This window comes from Pituophis catenifer, unplaced genomic scaffold (genome assembly GCF_029215685.1).
Source record: "Pituophis catenifer annectens isolate HBS135680 unplaced genomic scaffold, rPitCat1.0.hap2 SCAF_15, whole genome shotgun sequence".
Classification (NCBI taxonomy): domain Eukaryota; kingdom Metazoa; phylum Chordata; class Lepidosauria; order Squamata; family Colubridae; genus Pituophis; species Pituophis catenifer.
Genome location: NW_027256895.1, coordinates 7,365,403 through 7,391,011, shown reverse-complemented (window position 1 = coordinate 7,391,011; position 25,609 = coordinate 7,365,403). Strand labels below are relative to the sequence as shown.

Sequence of the window (25,609 nt, the reverse complement as noted above, 5' to 3'; positions counted from 1 at the left end):
TTCTCCCTTTCAACACTCTCGTTGAACTTGACTTTGATCTAGTTTTCTTAGTTGCTATTAGGATATTTCAGATATTGACTCCAATGATGTCCGATATTTGCAGAGACATTTTCCTGGGTTTTACAATTTCAATTCCTAAAGCACTGTACAAATATATAAAAAGCTGACTACCATTTTATGAATATATATTTAATAAAGTGTTATAGGATATTAGGGAGGATTTGTTGGGGTTCTTTGAAATGTAATATACATTGGGTTTGTGAATTCTGAATATTTATCTGAATTTTTTTTTTTTTTAAAGGGTTTCATACTGGGTCATAAGCATTCACTCTCTACCCATCCATCTATTTCCACTGTAAACTGTTATCAAGATTAATAATATGGGAAATTTATTGAAATGAAATTTCCCCAGGCAAAAAACAACACCATACAATCTTAGAAAGCTTTAATAAAGGGATAAGATCACATGAAGTTCTAATATCACTTTACAAAGCCTTAGTAAAACCACACTTGGAAAATTGTATCCAGAATGATTAGGAGCTGGAGGCTAAAATCTGCTGGATCTATTCATATTTTATTTTGTAAAAAAATTGGTAGAAAATAAATGTAAAACCTTGAAAAGCATTATTTTTATTTCAACAATTAAATATATATTCTTTCTTTTTGAAAAAAAAATGATTTATATGCTGCCATTCTCCGGAGACTCAGGGTGGCTTACAATGCATTAAGCAATAGCCTTCATACTTTTGTATATTTATAAAAAGTCAGTTTATTGCCCCCACAAACTGGTTCCTCATTTTATCTACCTTAGAAAGGATGGAAGGCTGAGTCAACCTTGAGCCTGGTGAGATTTGAACTTACAGTAATTGCAGACAGCTTGATGTTAATAACAGTGCTTTAGTCTGCTGTGCCACCAGGCTCTATTCTATTGCAAGTGTTCCATTGGCTACTTTCATTGGTATTGCTCATTAAAAGACAATAGCTGAACCATCAACCACTTATTGTCTGTTAAAAAGAAAAAAATCTCCTACAGGAATCACCATATTTTCTTAGCTAGTCTTAAATATAAATATAAGGCTGCTCAGAAGATTATTTAAATTCAACAACAGTCAAGGTATTTGTTTGGCTATAAAATAAGTCTTGAACTACTGGGGGATTGGCACAAGGGGTAATTAGAGCTTTGTCAGACTCATTGCTTCGAGGTTCTATAAATAAATAAATAACTTTATTGTCATTGTACGTGTATACACAGTATACCCATACAACGAAATTCACTTAACACCCAAAGACCAGGTCCAACATACATAACAATCCCCAAACACACTCCCACCAACCACAATTCTCCACCCCTAAACCACCCAAACCATCCACACAACAGACCAAGTAATACTGCCCAACAGCTCATGATGGTGGTCCTTTAGTTCATTGTTGAGTGCAATTATAGCTCTGGGATTAAAACTATTCAGAAAACATGTGGTCCGAGTTTTAATTGTATCTTCTGCCAGAAGGCAACAGTCCAAAAAGATTGTAAGCAGGATGGGAAGAGTCTCTGAGAATGTTATGCAACTTTTTCAAACAGTGAGATTTGAAGATGTCATCCAGGGCTGGTAGCTGGAGTCCGATGATATTCTGGGCAGTTTTAATGATTCTCTGTAGAGCTTTTTTGTCCGCTACAGAGCTGCTCCCATACCATGCAAGAATGCCGTATGTCAGGACACTCTCAATGGTGCTGCGATAGTAGGACAGAAGTAGATGCTGAGATAGATTTATCTTCCTGAGCATTCTCAGGAAGTACAGCCTCTTCTGTACCTTCTTCACAAGAATGTTAGCATTCAAAGTCCATGAGAGGTCCTCTGAGATATAAATGCTCAGAAATTTAAAACTACCCACCCTCTCCACCTCCTCACCATTTATGTACAATGGTAGATGTACATCTCTCTTCCTCCTGAAATCAATTATAAATTCTTTAGTTTTTGTGGTGTTAAGTGTGAGATTATTTTCATTACACCACAATGTCAGTCCTTGTACTTCCTTCCTGTAAGCAGACTCTCTATTTTTATTAATGAGCCCCACCACTGTTCTGTCATCCACAGATTTAATAATTGCGTTGGTGTTATACAATGGGATGCAGTCATGTGTGTACAAGGAATAAAGGAAAGGGCTTAGCACTGGGGGGCTCCTGTGCTTAGTATCAGAGTAGAGGAATGGTGAGATCCCATCCTTACTGACTGTGGCCTACCTGTCAGAAAATCCCTTATCCACAAACAAATCCTCTGATTTATACCCAAATTGGACATTTTAAAAAACAACCTGTTGGGTGAAATGGTGTTAAAGGCAGAGCTATAATCCACAAATAACAGCCTCACATATGTCCCCTGTTGTTCCAAGTGATTCAATACAGTATGGACAACAAAAGACACAGCATCGTCAGTTGATCTATTACTCCTATATGCAAATTGGTATGGGTCCAAAGTAGATGGAAGACTAGCCTTAATATAGCTCAACACCAGCCTCTCATAACATTTCATGACAACAGATGTTAAAGCTACTGGTCTACAATCATTAAGGGATACCACTACGTCTGCTTAGGGACTGGCACTATAATCAATGTCTTCAGGCAGGTAGGGATAGAGCACTATCCTCTGTTCTCTTCTGCCAGAATATCTGTTCAAATCCTGGCAGAAAATAAATACTTCAATAAACACTTTCAACCATTTCAACAACCAAGCATACGTACAGTAAGTAAATAATACCTAGAGTATTTTGATTTTCCCTCTCCTTTTTCTCACTTCTATTTATATTTCCTCTAATTTGTATTGTCTCTGTCAGTACTGCTGACTGGTTTAATTTAACATAACCATCATCATCATCATCATCATCATCATCATCATCATCTTTCCTTTCCCTCCCCCATTCCTGATTCTGCCACTACACAACAGGCAGTTAAACCTCTTTCTTCCCCCCCTCATTCCTGATTCTGCCACCCAACAGGCATTTAGGCCTCTTTCCTCCCCCCCCCCATTCCTTATTATTAAATTAGCAAGGGTGGTAATTACTGAGGCAACACGGGTGGCAGAGAACATCATTTATTGAGTAACGAACATAACCCAGTAACAACAACAACAGAAGAAAATGTCTGACAGCTCTTATATAGCTGCTTCTTTGGCCGACCTCACTGCCCTTTCAACAAGGCCATTACTAGCCGGATGGAAAGAGGCTACCTGGGCATGGTGGATACCTAAAGTGGCTAGGAATAACTGGAACACAGCGGATGTAAGCTGCAGTCCATTATCCGACACCAGGATGTCAGGAAGGCTGTGTGTGGTGAACAACCTGCTCAATACCCTGATAATGGCCTCTGATGTGGTGGAAGGCATCATTTCCAGTTCCACCCACCTAGAGTAGGTGTCCACTACTATAAGGAAAGTGTGGCCCAAATAAGGGCCCACAAAATCTATATGAATCCTTGATCACGGGGCCCTGGGAACTTCCCATTCCCTTGAAGGAGAGGCTGGGGTGGAAGCTCTGGATAGCTGACACTTTTGACATTCCGTGACCAAACTGGTGACATCCTTATCAATCCCTGGCCACCAGACATAACTCCGGCTCAACCCCTTCATTCGTATAATACCTGGATGGCTTTCGTGCAACATCTCAAGAACCAAGGGTCACAATTTGGGGGGAATCACCACCCTACTCCCCCAGAGCAAACAACCACATTGGACTGACAATTCATGCTGCTGAATCCGAAAGGGTACATAAGGCTTGGTCACCTTCGCTACAGGCCATCCTCTTGTCACCCAGTCAATGACTTGGGTGAACAGGGGGTCATTCCCCAAATGAATGGCGATGTCTGTAGCTGTTAAGGAGGGGTTAAGCTCATCTATTAAGAGAACAGAGGGGGCTGGGGCGGGATCAAGGATAGAGATGGGCAAAGGGTAACAGCTGAGGGCGTCTGTGTGTGGTATCAATTTCCCGGGGCGATAAACTAAGGTATATGAATAGGTGCTAAAAAGACCCCAGCAGGACATCCGGGGTGACAGAATTAGAGGAGTTTGCCAGTCCCCAGCCAACAGACCCAATAGTGGCTGATGGTCCGTCACCAACTCAAACGGTCGACCATACACATAATCATGGAAATATTTGACTGAGGCCACAGCCGCTAATGCCTCCCGGTCCAACTGTAATTGTGTTCCGTAGAGGACAACATCCTCGAGTAGAACACAATCAGAGGTTCCAACCCGTTTGGGAGCCTATGTCTCAATACAGCCCCTATGCCGAATGGGGACACATCAGCTGTCAGGACAAGGGGAAGGGCGGGATTGTACTGCACTAGGACATCTGAAGAGGTGAGCAAGTCTTTCACAACCTGGAAAGAACAGGATTCCTTAGCCCCCCAGGACCAAGGTGCAGATTTATCCAGCAATCTGTGAAGAGGCTCAGCCACCATAGCCTTATGTGGCAAGAATATGCTATAGAAATTTAAAAGGCCCAGGAAAGCCTGTAAATCAGATTTACAGGTGGGCACAGAAGCAAGTTTAATAGCGGCCACCTTGGAAGGGGTAGGGTGAATTCCAGAGGCATCCACCAGGTAGCCTAGGAATTCCACCCTGGGGACACCAATTGCACATTTAGTTTTCTTTAATTTAAGACCAGACTTCCTAAAACGTAATAAGACAGACCGAACATGATCAATGAGCTCACTCTGGCAAGAAGCAGAGATGAGCACATCATCAAAATAGGGGATGACTCCAAGCAGGCCATGTAATAAACGCTCCATTAAATTTTGGAAAAGACCCGGGGCTATGCTAATGCCAAACTGTAGATGCCGGCATTTAAAGGCTCCCTGGTGTGTCACAATTGTTTGAGCCTCCGCCGATGCATTATCCACCAGGAGCTGCTGGTAAGCCTGGGCTAAATACAGTTTAGCAAAAATTGAACCCGGCCCTAAGGAATGGAGCAAATGCTGAACTACTGGTACAGGGTAGGGATGGGTTTGTAACGCCTTATTTAGCGTACATTTAAAATCACCACAGATACGAATCGAGCCATCTGGTTTTATAGGAATTACTATTGGGGTCTCCCATCGGGAATGGTCAGTAGGTTCTAACACCCCTTGGCTGATAAGCTTGTCTAATTCTGCATCCACCTTTGGGCGCAAGGCGAATGGGACATGCCGGGGTTTGAGCCTAATAGGGGCTACCTGAGGATCTAGATTTAGGGAGATCGGGGACCCAACATATTTACCCAGGGATTCATTGAACACATCAGCAAACTCGGTGTAAAGTGCATCAACATCTGCCATGGCTGTGGAGTGGATCCCAGTAATACCCAACCCCAGAGAGCCAAACCAATCCAACCCTAAAAGACCGTCTACGACTATCAAGGGAAGGCAGCCAGTGAACCCATGCTTCTCTACTAAAAATCAGCCATGCCCAACAATGGGAATGTGATTCCCCTGATAATCTCTAAGCTGAATGGGGCAGGGCCGTAGGCTGCTTTTCCGCAGGTTGGGCAGCAGTTTCTTCATGGTGGACCAGGAAACGATCGACTTAGATGATCCGGTGTCCACCTCCATCTGGCAGGTTGCACCTTCAATCTTGACATTCATAAGGAGCTTGGCGGACTGGGCTGGACTTCTGGGATATGCGGTCACTTCAGTGACCCGGCGGCCATGGGTAACGGCAAAATGATCTTCGTTAATTGGAGTGGATCCGCCAACAGCACACTTATACTTTAGGCTGGTAGTAGTCTGATTTCCCGAGCAGCAGACCCGTGCGATATGTCCTTGCTTCCCACAACGGCGGCAGGCAGCCGTGCGGAAACAACAAGGGGAGCGGGAGTTTTAAGATATGGTTTGAGCCTAACAAGTTGTCCAGGCAATATATGTGTACTGTAACTTTAATCTGTAAATGTATTATGTTACTTTAAAGGCTTTCATTGTAATGCTGAGCCATGCTGTAATTAAGTAATCACTGGTTGTGAGAGTATTTAAGCAAGGTATTGTAACGTATTCAGTTTGATGATGATATGCTACCATTGAGAGGAATTGCTATCTGTAATCATCGTTTGATGGATCTGCTACCATCGTGGTTTGTGAACCAGAGTGAGTTTGTTATTCTAACCAACTAATGTTTGTTTGGTAAGAAGATATCTGTAACTACTGGACTGATTTGAATGGCAAAGACTTGGAATTTGTTTAAAGACTATGAGATTGTTTTTTCTACTATAAAGTAAGCTTTTGATAAACCAGTTTGCATAACTCTTATTCATTGCTCTCAGCAACGTTTCCTTGTGCATTTACTCTGCTGGTTGGTAACACAACACCAATATCCTTAACATTGGTTATGGGCCCAGAGGCAACCATAACCAACAAGGATTGTTAATGACTAAACTGAGAGTTAATGTGAATAGTACAAACTGTGTTTATGATAAACAATCCAAGTGAAGATGGCACTAGAACAAGCAACAAATTTTTCCATGATAACCTGGCTGGATGGAACAAACTATGTATCCTGGTCTACAAAATGTAGTCTACTTCTGCGTAGAGAAGGACTTTGGGACATAGTTAATAATTCACCGGATGTAACAGCATGGGATCCTGCTGATGAAGAAGATGCGAAGAAAATAACCAAGTTTAACAGAGACAATGAATGAGCTCTTTGCATTATTGGACTAACACTGTGTGACCAGCAGCTTGTCCATATTAGTGGTGAAGAGTCTGATGCTAGGTGTTGGACCAAGTTGAAGAGACTATATATTCGTGACTCTGTGGGTGCTCATATTTATCTCACATGGATATGATTTAAACAACATCTTCTTAAAGGTGGAGATATGATGGCTCATTTGGAATCCATGACCAGAATGTTCCAGGAGCTGCATGAAATGGAACTTGTTTTCTCAGAACAACAACAAGTTTATATAATTCTTTCTTCTTTGGACGATAGTTATGATGACTATGTTTCTTCGTTAGAGGTTTTGTCCAGAGATGAACTGACATTGGCTGGCATAACCGGTAGGTTATTGGAAGAATCCAAAAGAAGACAAGAAAGGGATCAGTTGAGAGTGCAACAACCAAAAGAAGAAAAAATGTACTCAACTGCCTATTTTGTAAAACATTGTTTTGCTTGTGGGGCTAAAGGGCATATAGCTAAGTATTGTAAGAATAAGAAAATGTCTGTTAGGAACAATACTAGACCCAAGAAGGGTTGTAATTTAGCTTTATCCAGTTCAACTACTGATGTTAACCAGGATTGTTGGGTTGTTAACCCAGTATTGGTGGCTAAGTCTAAGTCTGTTTATAAGAATGTTAAACCACATGATGAATGTATTCATCTGTTACACCGGAGACTTGGGCATTTAAATTTCAGAACGTTAAAGAAAACAGTTCAGTTATCTGAAGGGATAAAACTACAAGCATGTAGTAAATATCTGAATTGCAATGCCTGTAGTCAGCAAAAAAGTAGGGTAACACCAGCAAACCGTGTTAATGGTTTTAAAACCAAAAATCCATTAGAGGTAGTGTTTGTAGACCTAATTGGACCCAAGAAACCTAGCATAGGAGGTGCCTGCTATATTCTGAGCATAGTAGACCATTATTCAAGATACGGATTCTGTTATCTAATGAAAACAAAAAGTTAAACATTCCAGCATATTAACAACTGGCTACGTTTTGTGGAAAGGAAACAGAAATTTAAGGTTAAATGCTTAGTGACTGATAATGGTACAGAATTTACCAACCAAGGGTTGGAAAAGTTTTTGCAGTATGCAGGGATCCAGCATAAACGGTCTGCTCCGTACAGACCAGAGCACAATTCGTATATCGAGAGAAGAGGTCAAACATTACAAGCCATGACTAGAACTATGTTGGCAGATTCTGGTTTGCCTGAAAATTTATGGGGTGAGGCTGTTATGTGTGCTAACCATGTGTTAAACAACGTGGTTCATTCCTCTACAGGTGAAATACCATTCACCTTATGGCATGGGAGGAAACCAAATCTTAGTTACTTACACACATTTGGAACCCCAGCTTGGGTACATATTCCATCTAGTTTAAGGAGAAAAGATCAACAGAGAGCCAGAAAAATGTTTTTCATTGGTTATGAATCAAATCATAGATCTTTTAGATTTTGGGCACAGGGAACTACTAATGTTTACTGTAGTGCAAGTGCTAAATTTCTAGAGCACGAAGGATGGGATAAATTAGAGCGTGCAGATTATAGACATGATAATAATACTGTTAGTTTAGATCATCATATTCCTGATGATATTCCTGAGGATTTAGATGATGTAAAATTCTCTATCAAGAATGAAGAACAGGAAGTAGGTTTAGAGGAGGTAGTTTTAGGGGAGGAGTCAGATGAACAATCTGCTGTAAGTCCTGTTTTACCTAGGAGATCTATTAGGGAAAGGCATCCACCTGATCGATATAAAGCAACCGTAGTTTGCCAGATTAACATTGAACCTTCAAGTTATGAAGATATCAGGCTTTATCCTGAGAAGGAGCAGAATGCTTGGAAGGAGGCAATGAGTAAGGAAATTAATTCTTTAACTAAGTTAGGTGTTTACGAAACTGTGAAATTGCCACATGGTGAAAAATTAATAGGTTGTAGATGGGTTTACAAAATTAAGAAAAGCATAGATGGGACAGTAACCCATAAAGCTCGCCTTGTAGCTCAAGGTTTTTCTCAGACCGAAAAGTATTTCGATGAGGTTTTTGCTCCTAGTTTACGTGCTAGTACTTTATGAACAATGCTAGTGTGGGCGGCTAAGTATAAATATAGTATTAACCATATAGATGTAGAGACAGCATACTTGCATGCTCCATTGAGACACACCATCTATATGAGGAAGCCTTTAAGAGTTGAAACACAAAACCACACTGATTGTTGGAAGTTAAATAAAAGCCTTTATGGTTTGAGACAATCAGGGTTTGAGTGGAACCAATGTATAGTGAAAGAGCTAAATAAGATCAGTTTTCATGAAGGTATAGTGGATAAGTGTCTCTTTAAAAGAGAGAATAAGGGTTAGTATCATTTTTGTTATTGTTTACAGATGACATAGCTATAATAACGAAAACTGACAATGCAGCCATAGATATTGTTAAACAGTTACAACCCAAATTTAAGATCAGAAATTTAGGAAATATTAGGCATTATTTGGGTTTAGATATCAATCAAACAGCTAGAGGTTAAAAAATATCTCAATCTAACAAAATAAGCTAAATGTTAAAACGTTATGGCATAGAGCTATGTAAGCCAGCTAAAACGCCTATGGCACAGGATTTTCAACAAGGAGAAATCCAAAGTCCTAAATTTAGTAAGGAGATCTACCAGTCTCCTATAGGTAGTCTATCTTATATAAGCAATTGGTCGAGACCTGATATTTCATTTGGAGTAAACCAATTAGCGAGATATAATGCAGAGCCAACTGATAGGCATTGGCAGGCCGCAAAGCGTATATTAAGATATCTGAAAATGACGATGCATTATGCATTGTATCTAGAACCTAACAATGATTTAGTATTAAGCGCATATGCTGATGCCAGTTTTGCTACTGATGTGACCACCAGAAAGTCCACATCAGGTATAGCTATCATGTTAGACAATTGTTTGATTGGCTGGAAATCAATTCGTCAAAAACACATTAGTCTTTCGACTATGGAGGCGGAGTTTTCATGTTTGTCACTTGTTTGTACTGATTTGATTTATTACAAACAATTAATGATGGATATTGGTTTAAAGATGGATTATTCAATTGTAATACATGAGGACAACCAAGCTGCTATCAAAATGGCAACAAATTTAGCAGTTAAAACTAGATCTAAGTATACTGACATTAGGTATCTGAATGTTCGTCAGTGTATCCAAAGCAACATGGTTAAGTTGGAATATTGTATGTCGGAAGACAATATTGCTGATAATTTTACCAAAGCGCAAGGTGCTATCAAACATAAAACATGTTGTGAAAGCTATGGATTACGAATCTAAACTGTATATATTGACCTGTCCAAAGGGGAGAATGTTAGGATATGGTTTGAGCCTAACAAGTTGTCCAGGCAATATATGTGTATTGTAACTTTAATCTGTAAATGTATTATGTTACTTTAAAGGCTTTCATTGTAATGCTGAGCCATGCTGTAATTAGGTAATCACTGGTTGTGAGAGTATTTAAGCAAGGTATTGTAACGTATTCAGTTTGATGATGAAGCTGAGCATGATATGCTACCATTGAGAGGAGTTGCTATCTGTAATCATTGTTTGATGGATCTGCTACCATCGTGGTTTGTGAACCAGAGTGAGTTTGTTATTCTAACCAACTAATGTTTGTTTGGTAAGAAGATATCTGTAACTACTGGACTGATTTGAATGACAAAGACTTGGAATTTGTTTAAAGACTATGAGATTGTTTTTTCTACTATAAAGTAAGCTTTTGATAAACCAGTTTGCATAACTCTTATTCATTGCTCTCAGCAACATTTCCTTGTGCATTTACTCTGCTGGTTGGTAACACAACACCAATATCCTTAACAGGGAGTGATAATCTCCACAACTGAGGCACAAGGCTGGTGGATTCTTTTTCCCGGTCAGTCCCTTTGGATGGGGGGGCGGATGCCCGGAGGCAGCTGACGTCTGCCTCATCATCTGTGGCCTCATCGGAATTTACTTCCTGGAAATGAACGGCTGCAGGCTAACTAATTTGGGTTTGAAACTAGCCTAGGTCCGCAGTAGATTTATCGGACATCTCCGCCGCCTGGGCTTCTTCCACAGCTGTTTGGAGGTTTAAGCTCTTCTTTGCCAAGAGCCTTTTTTGTAAATCGATGTCACGCACCCCACAAACTAATTGTTCCAGCAAGGCATCCTCTAACTCCCTGAATTCACAGTCAAGAGCAGCAGTCCTGAGGCGACCCACATATCGGTTAATTGGTTCTCCCTCCTCTTAATTTGAAATGGCGGGCTATGTGGGATGGAACCAGAGAATAGTGGCCCCTTAACTTTTCCTTCAGGACATCCCAAGGAATTGTGTGGATTGGCTGGGGTGCTACTCAAGCTTGGGTTGTCGCAAAGACCTCAGGGCCCCAAGCGTTTAAGAAATGTGCCCGTTTACGGCTGCTAGACAAATCAGTATAGTCATTTGCCTCCAAAAAACATTCAAAACTCTCTTCGTAGGCATCCCAGGCTTCGGCGGCAGTATTAAACGGGGCGAACACGGGCGGAGCCATTTGTATAGTGCTCTTAAACTGGTTGTTTGTTAAAATCGGCTTTCCAGCAAACTCCCTCAATGAATCGGCCCCTTCCTCAGGACTCCAATGACCATGTGCCTCAATATCCCATCCTCGTCGCCAGTATTAAATTAGCGAGGGTGATAATTACTGAGGCAACACGGGTGGCAGAGAACATCATTTATTGAGTAACGAACATAACCCAGTAACAACAACAACAGAAGAAAATGCCTGACAGCTCTTATATAGCTGCTGTCAGAATTGCTCTAACCAATCAGGAACTGCAGAAACTCCCGCTTAAACAAAAGGAATAATGTGATCAATTAGGACGAGGCAGCTCCGTTGTCAGGGCAACGTGCCTACACAGCACTTATCCTGTCTTTCTGCCACTAAACAAGTAGTTAGGCTTCCATGGCTGGGCCTGGACAGCTATTTGGTGCAGTTCCTACGGTTATGGGATTATCATTTTTGAACCAGTAGTGGCTTAGCCACCATGAACCAACCAAGCACCTACAATCACTGATGATGAGAAGGAATCAACAAAATTCCACACCAGATCAGTCATCGCCCGGGTCAGTAAGGACCGCATCAGATGCTATGGCTCCTGGACATCTGTCAAAAAAGAGGCTACAGAGGTCAGTTGTTACTGCTAGAGAACCAGGACGTGCAACTGCAAAGTGACTAAAACAAAAGCGCAAAACTTGGACAACTGAAGAACATTGAGAAATCATCAAATATTATTACCAGGCAGAACCAACAGCCAGGGGATTTCAAAAAAGAATGATGCAACTTTGGAAGGAAAAACACCCAGAAAGTGACATAACTGAACAAAGATTAATGGATCAAAGATGTTTCATCATCCGTAACTTTAGATGTGAAAATGCAACATCTAGAAATATTGGCTAAAAAGAAAACAACAAGTAATGATGAACAGGTGTTAAGACATTATGTATTTGTATTATTTGGGTGTCGACATTTCCTCCATTCCCTGAATTGGACATGCACTCAGAGCTCCAAGAAATGATTTTACAGTGCAATGAGGGGTCAACTTCATTCTTCTACTGTGTCTTGGGCTACATGGGTATCTTGGCCATTGCCAGCTTTATTGTGGCTTTCCTTGTCCGTAAGTTACCTGACAGCTTCAATGAAGCCAAGTTCATCACCTTCAGCATGTTGGCCTTCTGCAGTGTGTGGATCTCCTTCTTTCCAGCCTATCTGAGCACAAAAGGCAAAGCCATGGTAGCTGTGGAGGTATTCTCCATCTTGTCCTCCAGTGCTGCATTACTGGGATGCATATTCTTGCCAAAGTGTTACATCATTGTTTTCAGACCTGACCTCAACCACAGAGAGCAACTCATAAAGAGGAATTAGCACATCATGTGATCTTTCTTTCTAGATAAAATTGCTGAAAAACAAAATAGAAAAACTGTTTGCTGTCTACAGGTATATATTAAACATATAGGAATATGGTTTGGTTTGGTTTTTCTGTCAAAGAAGGTTTCATGTAGGGTATTTAAGATTTATTCATATTTAAGCCCATTCCAAAGTAAGTGCTCATGTTGCTGCATTTCCATCATTTTCTAAGATTCTTTCATCTAATCCATTCTCCCTTTCAACACTCTTGTTGAACTTGATTTTGATCTAGTTTTCTTAGTCGCTATTAGGATACTTCAGATATTGACACCAATGATGTCTGATATTTGCAGTGACATTTTCCTGGATTCTACACTTTCAATTCCTAAAGCACCACACAAATATAGTAAGAAACTGATTACCATTTTATGAATATATATTTAATACAGTGTTATAGGATATTAGGTAGTATTTGTTGGGGTTCTTTGAAATGTGATCTACATTGAGTTTATGAATCCTGAATATTTAACTGTCTTAAAAAAAGGGTTTCATACTGGGTCATAAACATTCACTCTCTACCCATCAATCTATTTCCACTGTAAACTGTTATCAAGATTAATAATATGGGAAATTTATTGAAATGAAATTTTCCCAGGCAAAATACACTCCCACCGTACAATCCTAGAAAGCATTAATAGAGGGATAGAATCAAGATCACATGAAGTTCTAGTATCACTTTACAAAGCCTTAGTAAAACCACAATTGGAAAATTGTATCCAGAATGATTAGGAACTGGAGGATAAAACATAGGAACAACACTTAGAGGATCCGGGTATGACTAGTCTAGAGAAAAGAAGAGGGATGACGTTAGCACTTTCCCAACATTTGAGGCACTCCTACAAAGACAAGGGGGTCAAACATTTTTTCAAAACACCAAAAGGCAAGACAAGAAACAATGAATGGAAATTAGCAAGGAGGGAAGCAAGCTAGAACTAAGGAGAAATTTCGTAACATTGAGTGCAATCAACTAATGGAATAGCTTCCCTTCAGAAGTTGAGGGTGCTTCATCACTGGAAGCTTTGAAAAAGAGACTGGATAACCAATTGTTTGAAATGGGATAGGATCTCCTGCTCAGTGGGGAGGGGTGTGTGGATGAGAAGACCTCCAAGTTCCTTTCCAACTCTATTATTTTATGTTCTTTGTATTCTTCCTTCTGTCTCAACCTTTATTCAAAATGAATACTGTTATGTATTGATACTTTTCAGCGGGAAATTCAAACCTGCCTAAGTTTCTGATTGGCTGACAGTCCCTCCTGGATTGCATATAAGGAGGGCTGCAGCCTCTGAGTTTTTGCTGAAGTCTCACTGTATATTAAAGAGCTGTTGTCACTTGCTTGGTTGTGCCTCTCGTTATTCCCGAACTACTTCATTGGCGACGAAGGTGGGATAGAGGTCACAAGAAGCAAACCAGTGAGACCACGAGCTTCAGCTAGGCGATGAGGCGAACTACAGGAGGCATACCGAACATGTCTGCCTACGTTCCGCCCAATCCTTTCGATCCGACCCGCGAAAAATGGGTCTCGTACCTGACGAGGTTTGAATGCTCGCTCGAAGCCAGAGACATGCAAGGGCTCTCCGCTAATCGGAAGAGAGCCCTCTTCTTAAGCCACTGCGGACCGGACGTGTTCGAGATGGCAGAGTCACTGTGTGAGCCGACGCTGGTCCAGACCGTCTCCTGGGACACCCTGATGGCAACGCTCCAGGCCCACTACGCTCCCGTGCCCTCCAAGTTCGTGTAACGATACCAACTCAGACAGCGCATTCAACGAGAGGGAGAACCGGTCAGCGCATATATGGCCAGCCTGAGAAAAGCCGCAACTCATTGCGACTATAGGGACTTGGACGATGCGTTGCTTGAGCAACTTATCTGTGGTGTTCGGGACATTAGGCTACAACGGCGCCTGCTTGCCAAGCCTGATTTAACACTTGCTGGAGCCCTAGACGAGGCCAGGGCTCATGAAGCCTCCACAAAAGCTGCAGAAACGCTGCAGCGTCCGCTGACCAGCAAAGACAGCCCCAAGTCTGCCCCGGTGCATAGAGAAGACGCCGGATCCAGCTCGGAGCCTGAGTCAGATGAGGACGTCTTCCAAACGGAGCACCAGAGGAAAGACACTGGCAGCCCTTGGCGAAGCTGTCCCAGCTGTGGAGGGCACCATGATAGACTGTCCTGCAAATACAGAGAGGCTATTTGCAGGCGTTGCGAGAAAAAAGGATACCTGGCGCGAGTCTGTAGAGCCATTCTGCCCAGAAAACACCAACCACGTGAGCGCCGCAGCCAACCGGAATCGACGCGCCAGAAGCATCCAATGAGAGATGGCGGCGCGAAAAAACGGCGCAAAATTGAACCGCGAGATGGCTGCAGCATACACATAGACCAGGCCAGCACGGCGATCAAGGACAAGGTCAGCACAGTGGTCGAAATCAACGGTAAGCCATGCTCGATGGAGATCGACACCGGATCAGCTCTCTCCATAATGTCATGGGCGACCCTAAAGACCCTCCTGCCGTCGTTCCGGAAGGACCAGCTCTCCAAGCAGAGACTGCGCATCCTAGACTACCAGGGGAACCGAGTCCCCCTCGAAGGCGTGGGCACGTTCCAAGTCACCTACGGAGACTACGAAAGAGACCTGCCGCTGACCATCATCACGAAGCAGCTCCCTAGCCTTCTGGGCATGGGGTGGTTCCGAGCCCTCAGATGGACTTCACCGGCGTCCACCAGATGTTCAAGTCATCATTAAAGGACAGTCTCCTGACCGAGTTCCAGGACGTTTTTGGGGACACGTTGGGCAAGTATGTGGGGACCCCCATTTCTCTTAATCTAGACCCCAACGTAGCCCAAATAAGACTCAAAGCAAGACGGGTGCCTTTTGCATTGAAACCAAAGATCGATGCGGAACTGGACAAATTAATTAAACAAGGGATCTTGGTTCCCGTTGACCACGCAAAATGGGAAACCCCCATAGTGACCCCAGTTAAGTCGGACGGCTCAATTAGAATTTGCGCCGACTACAAGTGCACAATCAACAAGGCTTCGCAGCCGAGCGCCTATCCGGTGCCGATCGTGCATCATCTACTACACTCCCTGGGGCCTGGAAAAATTTTTGCCAAACTAGACCTGGCCCAGGCCTATCAACAACTTCCAGTTGACGATGCCACAGCAGAGGCCAAACAATAGTAACCCATAGGGGTGCATTTAAATGCACCAGGCTCCAGTTTGGGGTAAGCGTCGCACCCGGCCTATTTCAAAGCACCATGGAGCGCCTTCTGCAAGGGCTTCCCGGGGTGGTGCCCTATTTTGATGACGTTCTAGTCAGTGCTCAGGACGAACGTCAGTTAGGGGACAGAGTAAGGAACGTCCTTTCTAGATTTAGGGAAGCGGGACTAAAATTAAAGAAAAATAAATGTATGATCGCTGTCCCCTCCGTTGAATTTTTGGGGTACAGGGTGGACGGCACAGGCATCCACCCTACCAAAAGCAAGGTGAGAGCTATTAAGAGCGCACCTGCCCCCAAGACCAAAGCAGAGCTCCAAGCCTTCCTTGGACTGCTCAATTTTTACTCAATGTTCCTGAAAGACAAAGCTACCGTCGCAGATCCCCTACACAAACTATTGGGGAAGAACGTACCATGGGTCTGGGGGAAACCACAAGCAGCCGCTTTTGAGGCAGTAAAGAGACTTCTATCGGAAGACAGTTTCCTAATCCAATACAACGCAGCGCTACCGCTTGTATTGGTTTGTGACGCATCCCCCGTAGGAGTTGGTGCCATCCTAGGCCATAGACTGCCGAACGGCCTAGAGGCGCCCATTGCGTTTTACTCTCGCACCCTGTCGAGCGCAGAGCGAAACTATAGTCAATTGGACAGAGAGGCTCTGGCTGCAATTGCGGGGGTTAAAAAGTTCCACGAATACCTCTATGGCCGGCAATTCGAACTTGTGACTGATCACCGGCCCTTGCTAGGACTTTTGGCAGGCGATAGGCCCACCCCTGCTGCTCTTTCCCCACGTTTGACTAGATGGGCTATTTTTCTTTCGGCCTATTCGTATCAGCTTGTCCATCGACCCGGACGGACCTGGGTCACGCGGATGCCCTCAGCCGCTGCCCCCTTCCTGACTTACTGACCAACCCAACGCCAGAAGCCTCCGTCCTTCTACTGGACACCTTAACTTTGGGACCTATTTCCTCTGCCGAGGTGGCAAAAGCCTCAGCCAGGGACCCAATCATTCGCACTGTGATGGGTTGGGTTCTGAAGGGGTGGACGGTCAAGGTGGACGGGGGGGACTACCAAGGTTTTGTGAACAAACTAAATGAACTGTTTACGCAAGGGGGTTGTCTGTTGTGGGGCGACAGGGTGGTAGTACCATCGAAACTAAGAACAAGGGTCTTAGAATTGCTGCACGAAGGGCATCCAGGCATTGTTAGAATGAAAAGCTTAGCCCGCAGCTACGTTTGGTGGCCCAACATGGACCAAGTCATCTCTGAGTGGGTGGGGAAGTGCAGATCCTGCCAGGAGTCTCACTCCGATCCCCCAGTAGCGCCCATCCGAGAGTGGGAGAAACCAAAAGGGCCATGGGGGAGGATCCACATTGATTTTGCCGGTCCCTTTCACGGGCAAAAGTTTTTAATCATAGTCGATGCCTACTCAAAATGGCTCGAAATAATCTTAATGCCTTCAACCACAGCCGAGGCAGTAATCAAGGTCCTGAGGAAGCTGTTTGCCACCCACGGCCTGCCGGATACCCTGGCAGGCCCCGCAATTCATGGCAACCCTTTTTGAGGGCTACTTGGCAGGTCTGGGCATCCGCCATCCCTATCGGCCCCATTCCACCCGGCTTCCAACGGATTGGTCGAACGTTTTGTAAGAACGGCCAAAGAAGCACTGTCCAGACTAGATAATGGGGACTGGCAGGCCAGGATAGACCAATTCTTAGTGGTCCAGCATGCCACACCATGCACCGCCACAGGGAGAAGCCCTGCAGAGCTCCTCATGGGCAGGAAGCTTCGGTGCGTGTTAGATAGGCTTCACCCTAACTACTCGCACGAAAATTTCAAGGGAGAGACCTCTGGGCTAAGACAGTTTCAGGTTGGGTCCCCGGTGTTCGCTCGCAATTACGCCAGCGGACCTCTATGGGTTGCAGGAATCATAGTGGGCATAACAGGCCCCAAATCCTACACGGTAGACGTGGGGGTAGACAGACTCTGGAAGCGCCACATAGACCAACTTAGAAAAAGGGTAGTCGGCGAAGCAAACATCAATTTAGACATCTCCGAACCTAACTACAACAACTTTCCCAAAACAGCTAACTCAAGCCCGGGTTCACGAGAATACTTAGCTGACAAGCCCTGGTTCCAGCGCTGCCCCAGCGAGTAGCCACTCCCAGCCAGGGATAACCACGCCCCGGACAAAATCCAGGAGGTTCCATTAGTGGAGCCGGGAGAGACAGAAAGTCCCTCCGACCAGCTCGACACCCCACCAAACACTGAACTGCGCAGGTCAACTAGGACGAGAACTCGGCCTGGGCACCTGCGAGATTTTGTGTGTACTTATGTAAATATTTGAATGTTAGTGCCTTCTGGGAAGGGAAGGATGTTATGTATTGATACTTTTCAGCGGGAAATTCAAACCTGCCAAAGTTTCTGATTGGCTGACAGTCCCTCCTGGATTGCATATAAGGAGGGCTGCAGCCTCTGAGTTTTTGCTGAAGTCTCACTGTATATTAAAGAGCTGTTGTCACTTGCTTGGTTGTGCCTCTTGTTATTCCCGAACTACTTCAAATACTGACCAATGACCACAATAAAGAACATGGCATTTTTCAAGAAAATCAATATGAAAATAAGGCCAAATCCTAGAACAACTGTGCATCGCTATCTGATTGAAGGAGATATCACAAACATGAAACTACCGGGGAGAAAAAGGTTTTCCTGCACACTGGAAGAATTTGGTTTTGTGGGCTGCCTGCATCCCATGGATAGGCATCTTTTGTTTGCATGGCTTGGTTTCTGGCATGGCCAGGGGGTTGGGGACCTCTGCTTTAAGTTATATTAAAGTGTTTGCAATAGAATGTATGAAACTTCAGTACAAGGAATCTTTTGAAGATTTTTAGTGAGCTTAAGGTATTTTTTTAAAAAAAATCTGCATTGTTACTGCTTAAAAAAAAAATACTTACAATAAATGACTGATACCTACTGGATCCGTTGATATTCTATTTTGTGAAAAATTACTAGAAAATAAATGTGGTAATTTCAAAGAACATTCTCAACAATTTCAAAACTAAGCATATATTTTATTGCAAATCTCCCTTATATTATTTCCATTGGCATTGGCTTATTTTTTAAAAAATAGTTGAACCATTAGCCAATTATTATCTCATCAAAACAAAATAATTATCTCCTACAGGAATCACCATGTTTTCTTAGCTAGGCCAAAACACCAAAGGCTGCACAGAAGAGAATTATATTCAATAACAGTCAAGGTATCAGCTTAAATATATATATATAAAAAAAATACTTGAACCACAGGACATTTGGCACAAGGGTAATAACGGCTCAGTCAGACTCATTGCTTCAGATTTCTACCCTCTGTTCTCTTTTGCCAGATAGCTGTTCAAATCTGGGTGGAATTCAGGATACAAATTTGCACTCATGTGGATCTTCAAATAGAAAATGATAGATTTTCTCATTAGGTGCATTCTCAGATCTAAACCTTGGATCAATCCTTAGATGAAATATTGAATTAGGTGTACTTCCTGATCAGTAGGATGGAAGGCAAATCATTTTCACAATAACAAAAGCATGAAGATGGTATTTCTGATGTTTTTGATACACGAAGTACTTACTCTGAGCTGCCCTGCAAGTGATGTTTTCCTTGTTCCACATGAATGGTACCAGCCTGATGACTGGTGTCATGCCATCGTTGGTGGGATGACATCTCACGTGGGCTACCACTTTCTTGAAATTAAATTTAGTGAAAATCCTTCCATAAAACCTTTTGACATACCAATGTAAGATTTTTTTTTCTCTTTCTAATGTTACCTAGATTTTCAAAAATACTTCATATCACTAAAAAGTTCTTTGTGCACAAATGCAGGGTTTTTAATTTAATCTATGCCTTTCTTTCAATTGTATCACGTTATGAAAGAACAAATAGCATTCTTTACATTAATTTAGAGTCTTTCACATGAAATGAACAACATTTCAGATCAAGAAGTCTCTATTTGAACATTTACTGAGGTAAAGATATTTTTTTAGAAAAAATTGGCATTTCCTCTCCTGACAAATCATATAGAGAGAGGCACAATTTTTACAGAGGCAGGATTGAGAGCGTCTTAACAAAGTGCATAACTGTTTGGTTTGGGGGCAGCAGTGCCTCAAATAGAAAGTCCATTCAGAGAGTAGTAAGGACATCTGAGAAGTTTACAGCAATCTCACTTCCTGTTATTCAGGATACTGTTTATAAGCACTATGTGCTTAGTTTATTTTGTCATGTTTATGTAGTGTATATTGGAGGTGATGACCCTTTGAGAGCTGTATGTAACAAAATTTCATTTTAATGTATGCCAATTTGTGTACATTCAAAGTGACAATAAAGTTATTCTAAGTTGTAAAAAAAAAATAATACAGGAAATTAGTGATTCGTGCAAAATCTCTTCCTATACCATTTTCTGAAAACATCATAGAAAATAAATATAGTACTTGGAAAAAAGTCACTACTTGTATTTCTTGCAGTACATATTTGTTGGAGAGCATGGACAGGCTGTGTAAAATAAATTTGAACTCTGTAAAAATTACCAATAAAGGAGAATATTTTAGTTCAGGTTGGAAATGAGGGATCCTTGGTGCTCTCTGAGATGTGTTGTTTTCTTGCGGACATTTCATCCTCTAAATAACACTAAATAACATCCTCAGTGCCAAGCAGTGATGATATTACCTAGTTTGGGTAATCAAATGTTTGCAAAAATGTCACCAAACTCAGAGAGCACCCAGAATCCCTCTGTAGAAATTATTAAGAAATTTAGAAAAAGTGATTATCATTTTACTACTGTCAGAGAAAGAATTATTTGTTATTCATACAGAAATGATGTCACCTTATGAGAATTGTCAATTTTCTCTTTCAACTGGGGTATTTAAATTTTTCCAGTATATTTACCAAATTTCATCAACATGTCCTTGCCTTGGCCTTTGCTGTGAAGGAGATCAATGAGGACTCCCAGATCTTACCTAACGTCACTCTTGGCTTCCACATCTATGACAGTTACTACAATGCACGGATGACCTATCGCACCACTCTGGACCTACTTTTCAAATCCCAGGAATTTGTCCCTAACTACAAGTGTGATAGCGAGAAGAATCTCATGGCCATCATTGGGGGACTGGATTTTGTCACATCATCTCGTATTGCTGAAATTACAGGATTCTTCAAAATTCCACAAGTAAGTTGTGAAATGGCTAAGGGGGAAAATATATATATTCTGTTCTTGGTGTTCTGTTGCATTAATTAAGGATAATTAAACATTAAGCTTAGGTTTATATTAAGATGTTCTCCCTGTTTTAAGGCCTATTAGTTAGGATAATTTTGAAACTACAATGCCAAATACAAGAAGTGACTATCCACAGACAATCCATCCCCAATGATACATAGTGTCCTTTGTTTCTATCAAAATATTTGATCAATTATATGTGTTTGAAATAATTCCAATAAATTCCTTTCCATATTAATACCTAGAAGAATTTCAGGAAAACAAATCCTTTCTTGAATATATTTTGTATGAAACCTAGATCTTGACAATTGCATTTCATCTTAAACTCAAGAGAACATTACTCTACTTTCTTGCAGTTTACATACGGCTCATTACCCAAAGAGGAATTTGAGACCAGTAAACTCTCTTCACTTTATTTCATGGTCCCCAATGAGGACCATCAGTACATTGGGATTATCCAACTGCTTCATCATTTCAGGTGGACATGGATTGGAATATTTACTGTTGATAACAATGATGGAGAAAATTTCTTACAGAAAATGCAGCCATTACTTTCACAGAACGGAATCTGCTCATCGTTCATAGAAAGGCTTGCAAAACTAATTCACTTGGAAGACTTCCCAGAAGTATATCAAACAATCTCAATTATTTCCATGAATTGGATAAATAGTAAAGCCAATGCATTTCTTGTCTATGGAGAATCAGTGCCAATTATGTGGCTAAGATTTGTCACATTTATAATAGATCCTGAAAGCAAGGAAATTGCATTATTTAGAAGGGTGTGGATCACAACTGCACAGATTGATTTTGTATTATCAGGCACTCAAATCACATGGGATCTCCACATGTTCCATGGGGCCATTTCTTTCACTGTTCATTCAAGAGCAGTTGCAGGTTTCAAGGAATTTCTTCAGACTGTAAATCCTCTTTCAGTCTCCAGAGATGGGTTTCTGCAGGAAGTTTGGGAACAAGCATTTGATTGTTCATTTCAAGAAATGAATAGTAGGAAATGTACTGGGGAGATGAAGCTTGAGAATCTTCCTGGACCTGCCTTTGAAATGGAGATGACTGGCCAAAGCTACAGTATCTACAATGCTGTTTATGCTGTGGCTCATGCTTTGCAAGCTCTATACACATTACATTTCAATAGAAAAAAAACTATGAGGTGTAAAAATCCTGACCTTCCACATCTCCAGGCTTGGCAGGTATTCCCTTTGCCTTGGACACTTCTTTTATTTCAATAAGCAGTTTGACGTAGTATTATGTTTTGAAGCCATTGTGGAACGTCTTAATATTTTCTGCATGTGGAATCAAGCATGAGAAAGCAACCTAGGAATAAGGAGGAGTTTCCTGATGGTGAGAACAATTAACAATCAATTAGTGGAAACTGTCACAAATTATCAATTAGCATTCTATCAATGAGGAAAGATTAGATATGATCTAGGTGAAAGTAGTTGTTTAAGTAGTGAATCTAAGTCATAATTTAAAGAACTCCAAAATTCCAAAATCCTTTTTTTCATTCAGCTTTAGTGACAGTATTCCTACTTTTCCTTATATTGATATCAAATTAAATATATAGTCAGTGGTGGGCTGCTGGATGGTCGGTGGGTTTGGGCGAACACTGAGCTGTGATCTCTGGCTTGGCCTGCCCACCCACCCTTCTTCTATGCTTTCCATATAAAACTAACTTTCTGGCTTGTTCCCCGCACCCATGCTGCCCAGCAGAGTTCCTCACTGCCTCTCCTAGACTCAGCGGAGCTGCCAAAGTTGATTAGCAGAATGTTTGAGGCTCCGTTTCAGTCCCAAAGGGGCATGTGCGAGTAAAGCATGTATGCTCATGCTCACAACCAGTGAACCCGATGTGAACGTAAGTGCAGCCCACCTCTGTGCATTGTGTAGACATGTACTTATCATGCAATATTGATTATTAAATTTCTAAGCTTAATAATATTTTAGGAATGGAAAGAATGAGTGAATGAAACTTGGATATGATTTACTCTTCCCTATTATATTGCTTTTAATTCCCTCTCTCTTTTATTCCCTTTCAAGTAGCTCCATTCATTTCTTCAAGGTATTTCTTTTAACAATTCAGTTGGGGAGAGAGTGTTCCTGAGTCAGAAAGGGGAAGCAACAGGGGGATTCGACATCACCAACTTGATCACTTTTCCAAACAGATCCTTTCAGAAAGTTAGAGTTGGAGAGATGGATCTACAGGCTCCAAAAGGAAAGGAATTATTCATTGATGAAGATCTAATTGTCTGGCACCCAGCTTTTAACCAGGTATTGAATTAGTGATTCCACCTTAATCCATTATGATCCATTCCTTAATCCATTATGATCCCATATTGAACATAGTCTCTTTAGAAATCTAATTTCTATTTTTTAAATAAACAATGGCATATTGTTTCAAATGTTGTGGATGAGCAAAGATTCCTCAAATTGACAAATACAATATTACAACATAAAAGCCAGGATTGCAAAGAGTGGCCATGTTTCCATGAGATTCTCACCATGTGTAATTATTTATTTACTCTGTTCTTCAGACAGTAGCTTTTGTACATCATTATATCTACATAATTTTAAGTTGTTGATGAAGTTCTTAAATTCTGTACCATTTGGAAAGCCAATAATCATGTTACTCCATTTAAGAGAAAATTCAGAAACTTTTAAAAATCCTTCTTTTCAAAACTTTCCCATGTTTATTATTAGGTTCTTCCATTTTCTCGATGCAATGACCCTTGTTTCCCTGGATCCTGGAAGAAAGGGATTGAGGGAAATCAGTTCTGCTGCTTTGACTGTGTTCCATGCCCAGAAGGGAAGATTTCAGATCAAAATGGTAGGGTAGAAATTCTACCACATTTCATTAGCCTTAAGCAAACATTAATAAACTACATGGGTGCATAAAAATAATGTGATTTTCAATCATTTGGAAGGCCTAGATGACAATTTCCTTGATTTTCCTTCCAGATATGGATGACTGTTTTCAATGTTCAGAAGATCATTATCCCAATAAAGAAAAGAAAGGCTGTATCCTGAAACCGATGGTGTTTCTAACATTTGAAGAACCATTAGGAATTGGTTTAGCCTCAGCAGTTCTTGGTTTATTCTTCTTGACATCCTGGGTACTTGGAACATTTATTAAGCACAGGGATACTCCCATTGTCAAAGCCAACAACCGGTCCCTCACCTACACCCTGCTTGTCTCTCTTCTGCTCTGTTTTCTCTCCTCTTTCTTCTTTCTCAGCCAACCTGGCAAAGTGACCTGCCTTCTCCGACAATCAATGTTTGGCATCACCTTCTCAGTGGCCATTTCCAGTGTACTGGCCAAAACAATCACTGTGGTTGTGGCTTTCATGGCCACGAACCCAGGATCTCAGATGAGGAAATGGGTTGGGAAAAGATTGGCTTTTTGTATTGTCCTTTCTTGCTCTCTATTACAAGTATGTATTTGTATTCTTTGGTTGTCGACATTTCCTCCATTACCTGAGTTGGACATGCACTCAGAGATCCAAAAAATGATTTTACAGTGCAATGAGGGGTCAGCTTTCTTCTTCTACTGTGTCTTGGGCTACATGGGTATCTTGGCCATCGCCAGCTTTATTGTGGCTTTCCTTGCCCGTAAATTACCTGACAGATTTAATGAAGCCAAGTTCATCACCTTCAGCATGTTGGCCTTTTGCAGTGTGTGGATCTCCTTCTTTCCAGCCTATCTGAGCACAAAAGGCAAAGCCATGGTAGCTGTGGAGGTCTTCTCCATCTTGGCCTCCAGTGCTGCATTACTGGGATGCATTTTTCTGCCCAAATGCTACATCATTATTTTGCGTCCTGACCTCAACCACAGGGAACAACTCACAAAGAGAAATTAGTCCATCATGTGATCTTTCTTTCTAGGTAAAATTGCTGAAAAAAAAGAATAAAAAACTGTTTACTGTCTACAGGACTGTAGGAACATAGTTTTGTTTTGTTTTTCTGTCAAGGAAGGATTTATGTAGGTTATTTAAGATTTATTCATATTTAAGCCCATTCCAAAGTAAGTGTTCATGTTGCTTCATTTCTATAATTGTCCAGGATTCTTTAACCAAATCAATTCTCCCTTTCAACACTCCTGTTGAACTTGAGTTTGATCTAGTTTTCTTAGGTGCTATTAGGATATTTCAGATATTGACTCAAATGATGTCCAATATTTGCAGATATATTTTTCTTGGTTTTACAAGAAATCCTGAATATTTAACTGTTTTTTTTGTTTTTTTTTTTAAAAAAAGGTTTTCATACTGGGTCATAACCATTCACTCTCTACCCATCAATCTATTTCCACTGTAAACTATTATCAAGATTAATAAAATGGGAAATTCATTGAAATGAAATTTTTCCAGGCAAAAAAGCAACACCACTATACAATCCTAGAAAGCATTAATAGAGGGATAGAATCAAGATCACATGAAGTTCTAGTATCACTTTACAAAGTCTTAGTAAAACCACACTCAGAAAATTGTATCCAGTT

At 41.5% G+C, this 25,609-nt stretch overlaps 1 protein-coding gene across 1 annotated transcript; it reads left to right on the top strand.

Annotated features, from left to right (window-relative positions):
* The first annotated feature begins 5,477 nt into the window (after positions 1–5,477).
* LOC139324854 (vomeronasal type-2 receptor 26-like) lies at positions 5,478–24,974 on the top strand. The gene is made up of 8 exons (XM_070954604.1): positions 5,478–5,678; positions 8,308–8,530; positions 19,461–19,632; positions 20,769–21,060; positions 21,465–22,313; positions 23,161–23,388; positions 23,818–23,944; positions 24,076–24,974. Exons 1-8 carry the CDS (start codon positions 5,478–5,480, stop codon positions 24,972–24,974), a joined length of 2,991 nt encoding a protein of 996 aa, XP_070810705.1.
* The last annotated feature ends 635 nt before the right edge of the window (positions 24,975–25,609 follow it).

Excerpts from the sequence above, each read along its gene's own strand:
- LOC139324854 (XM_070954604.1), top strand. The coding sequence starts at position 5,478 with ATGGGGCAGGGCCGTAGGCTGCTTTTCCGCAGGTTGGGCAGCAGTTTC. Across the intron at positions 21,061-21,464 it reads GATTCTTCAAAATTCCACAA|TTTACATACGGCTCATTACC; the intron begins GTAAGTTGTGAA and ends ACTTTCTTGCAG. Across the intron at positions 23,389-23,817 it reads GGCACCCAGCTTTTAACCAG|GTTCTTCCATTTTCTCGATG; the intron begins GTATTGAATTAG and ends GTTTATTATTAG.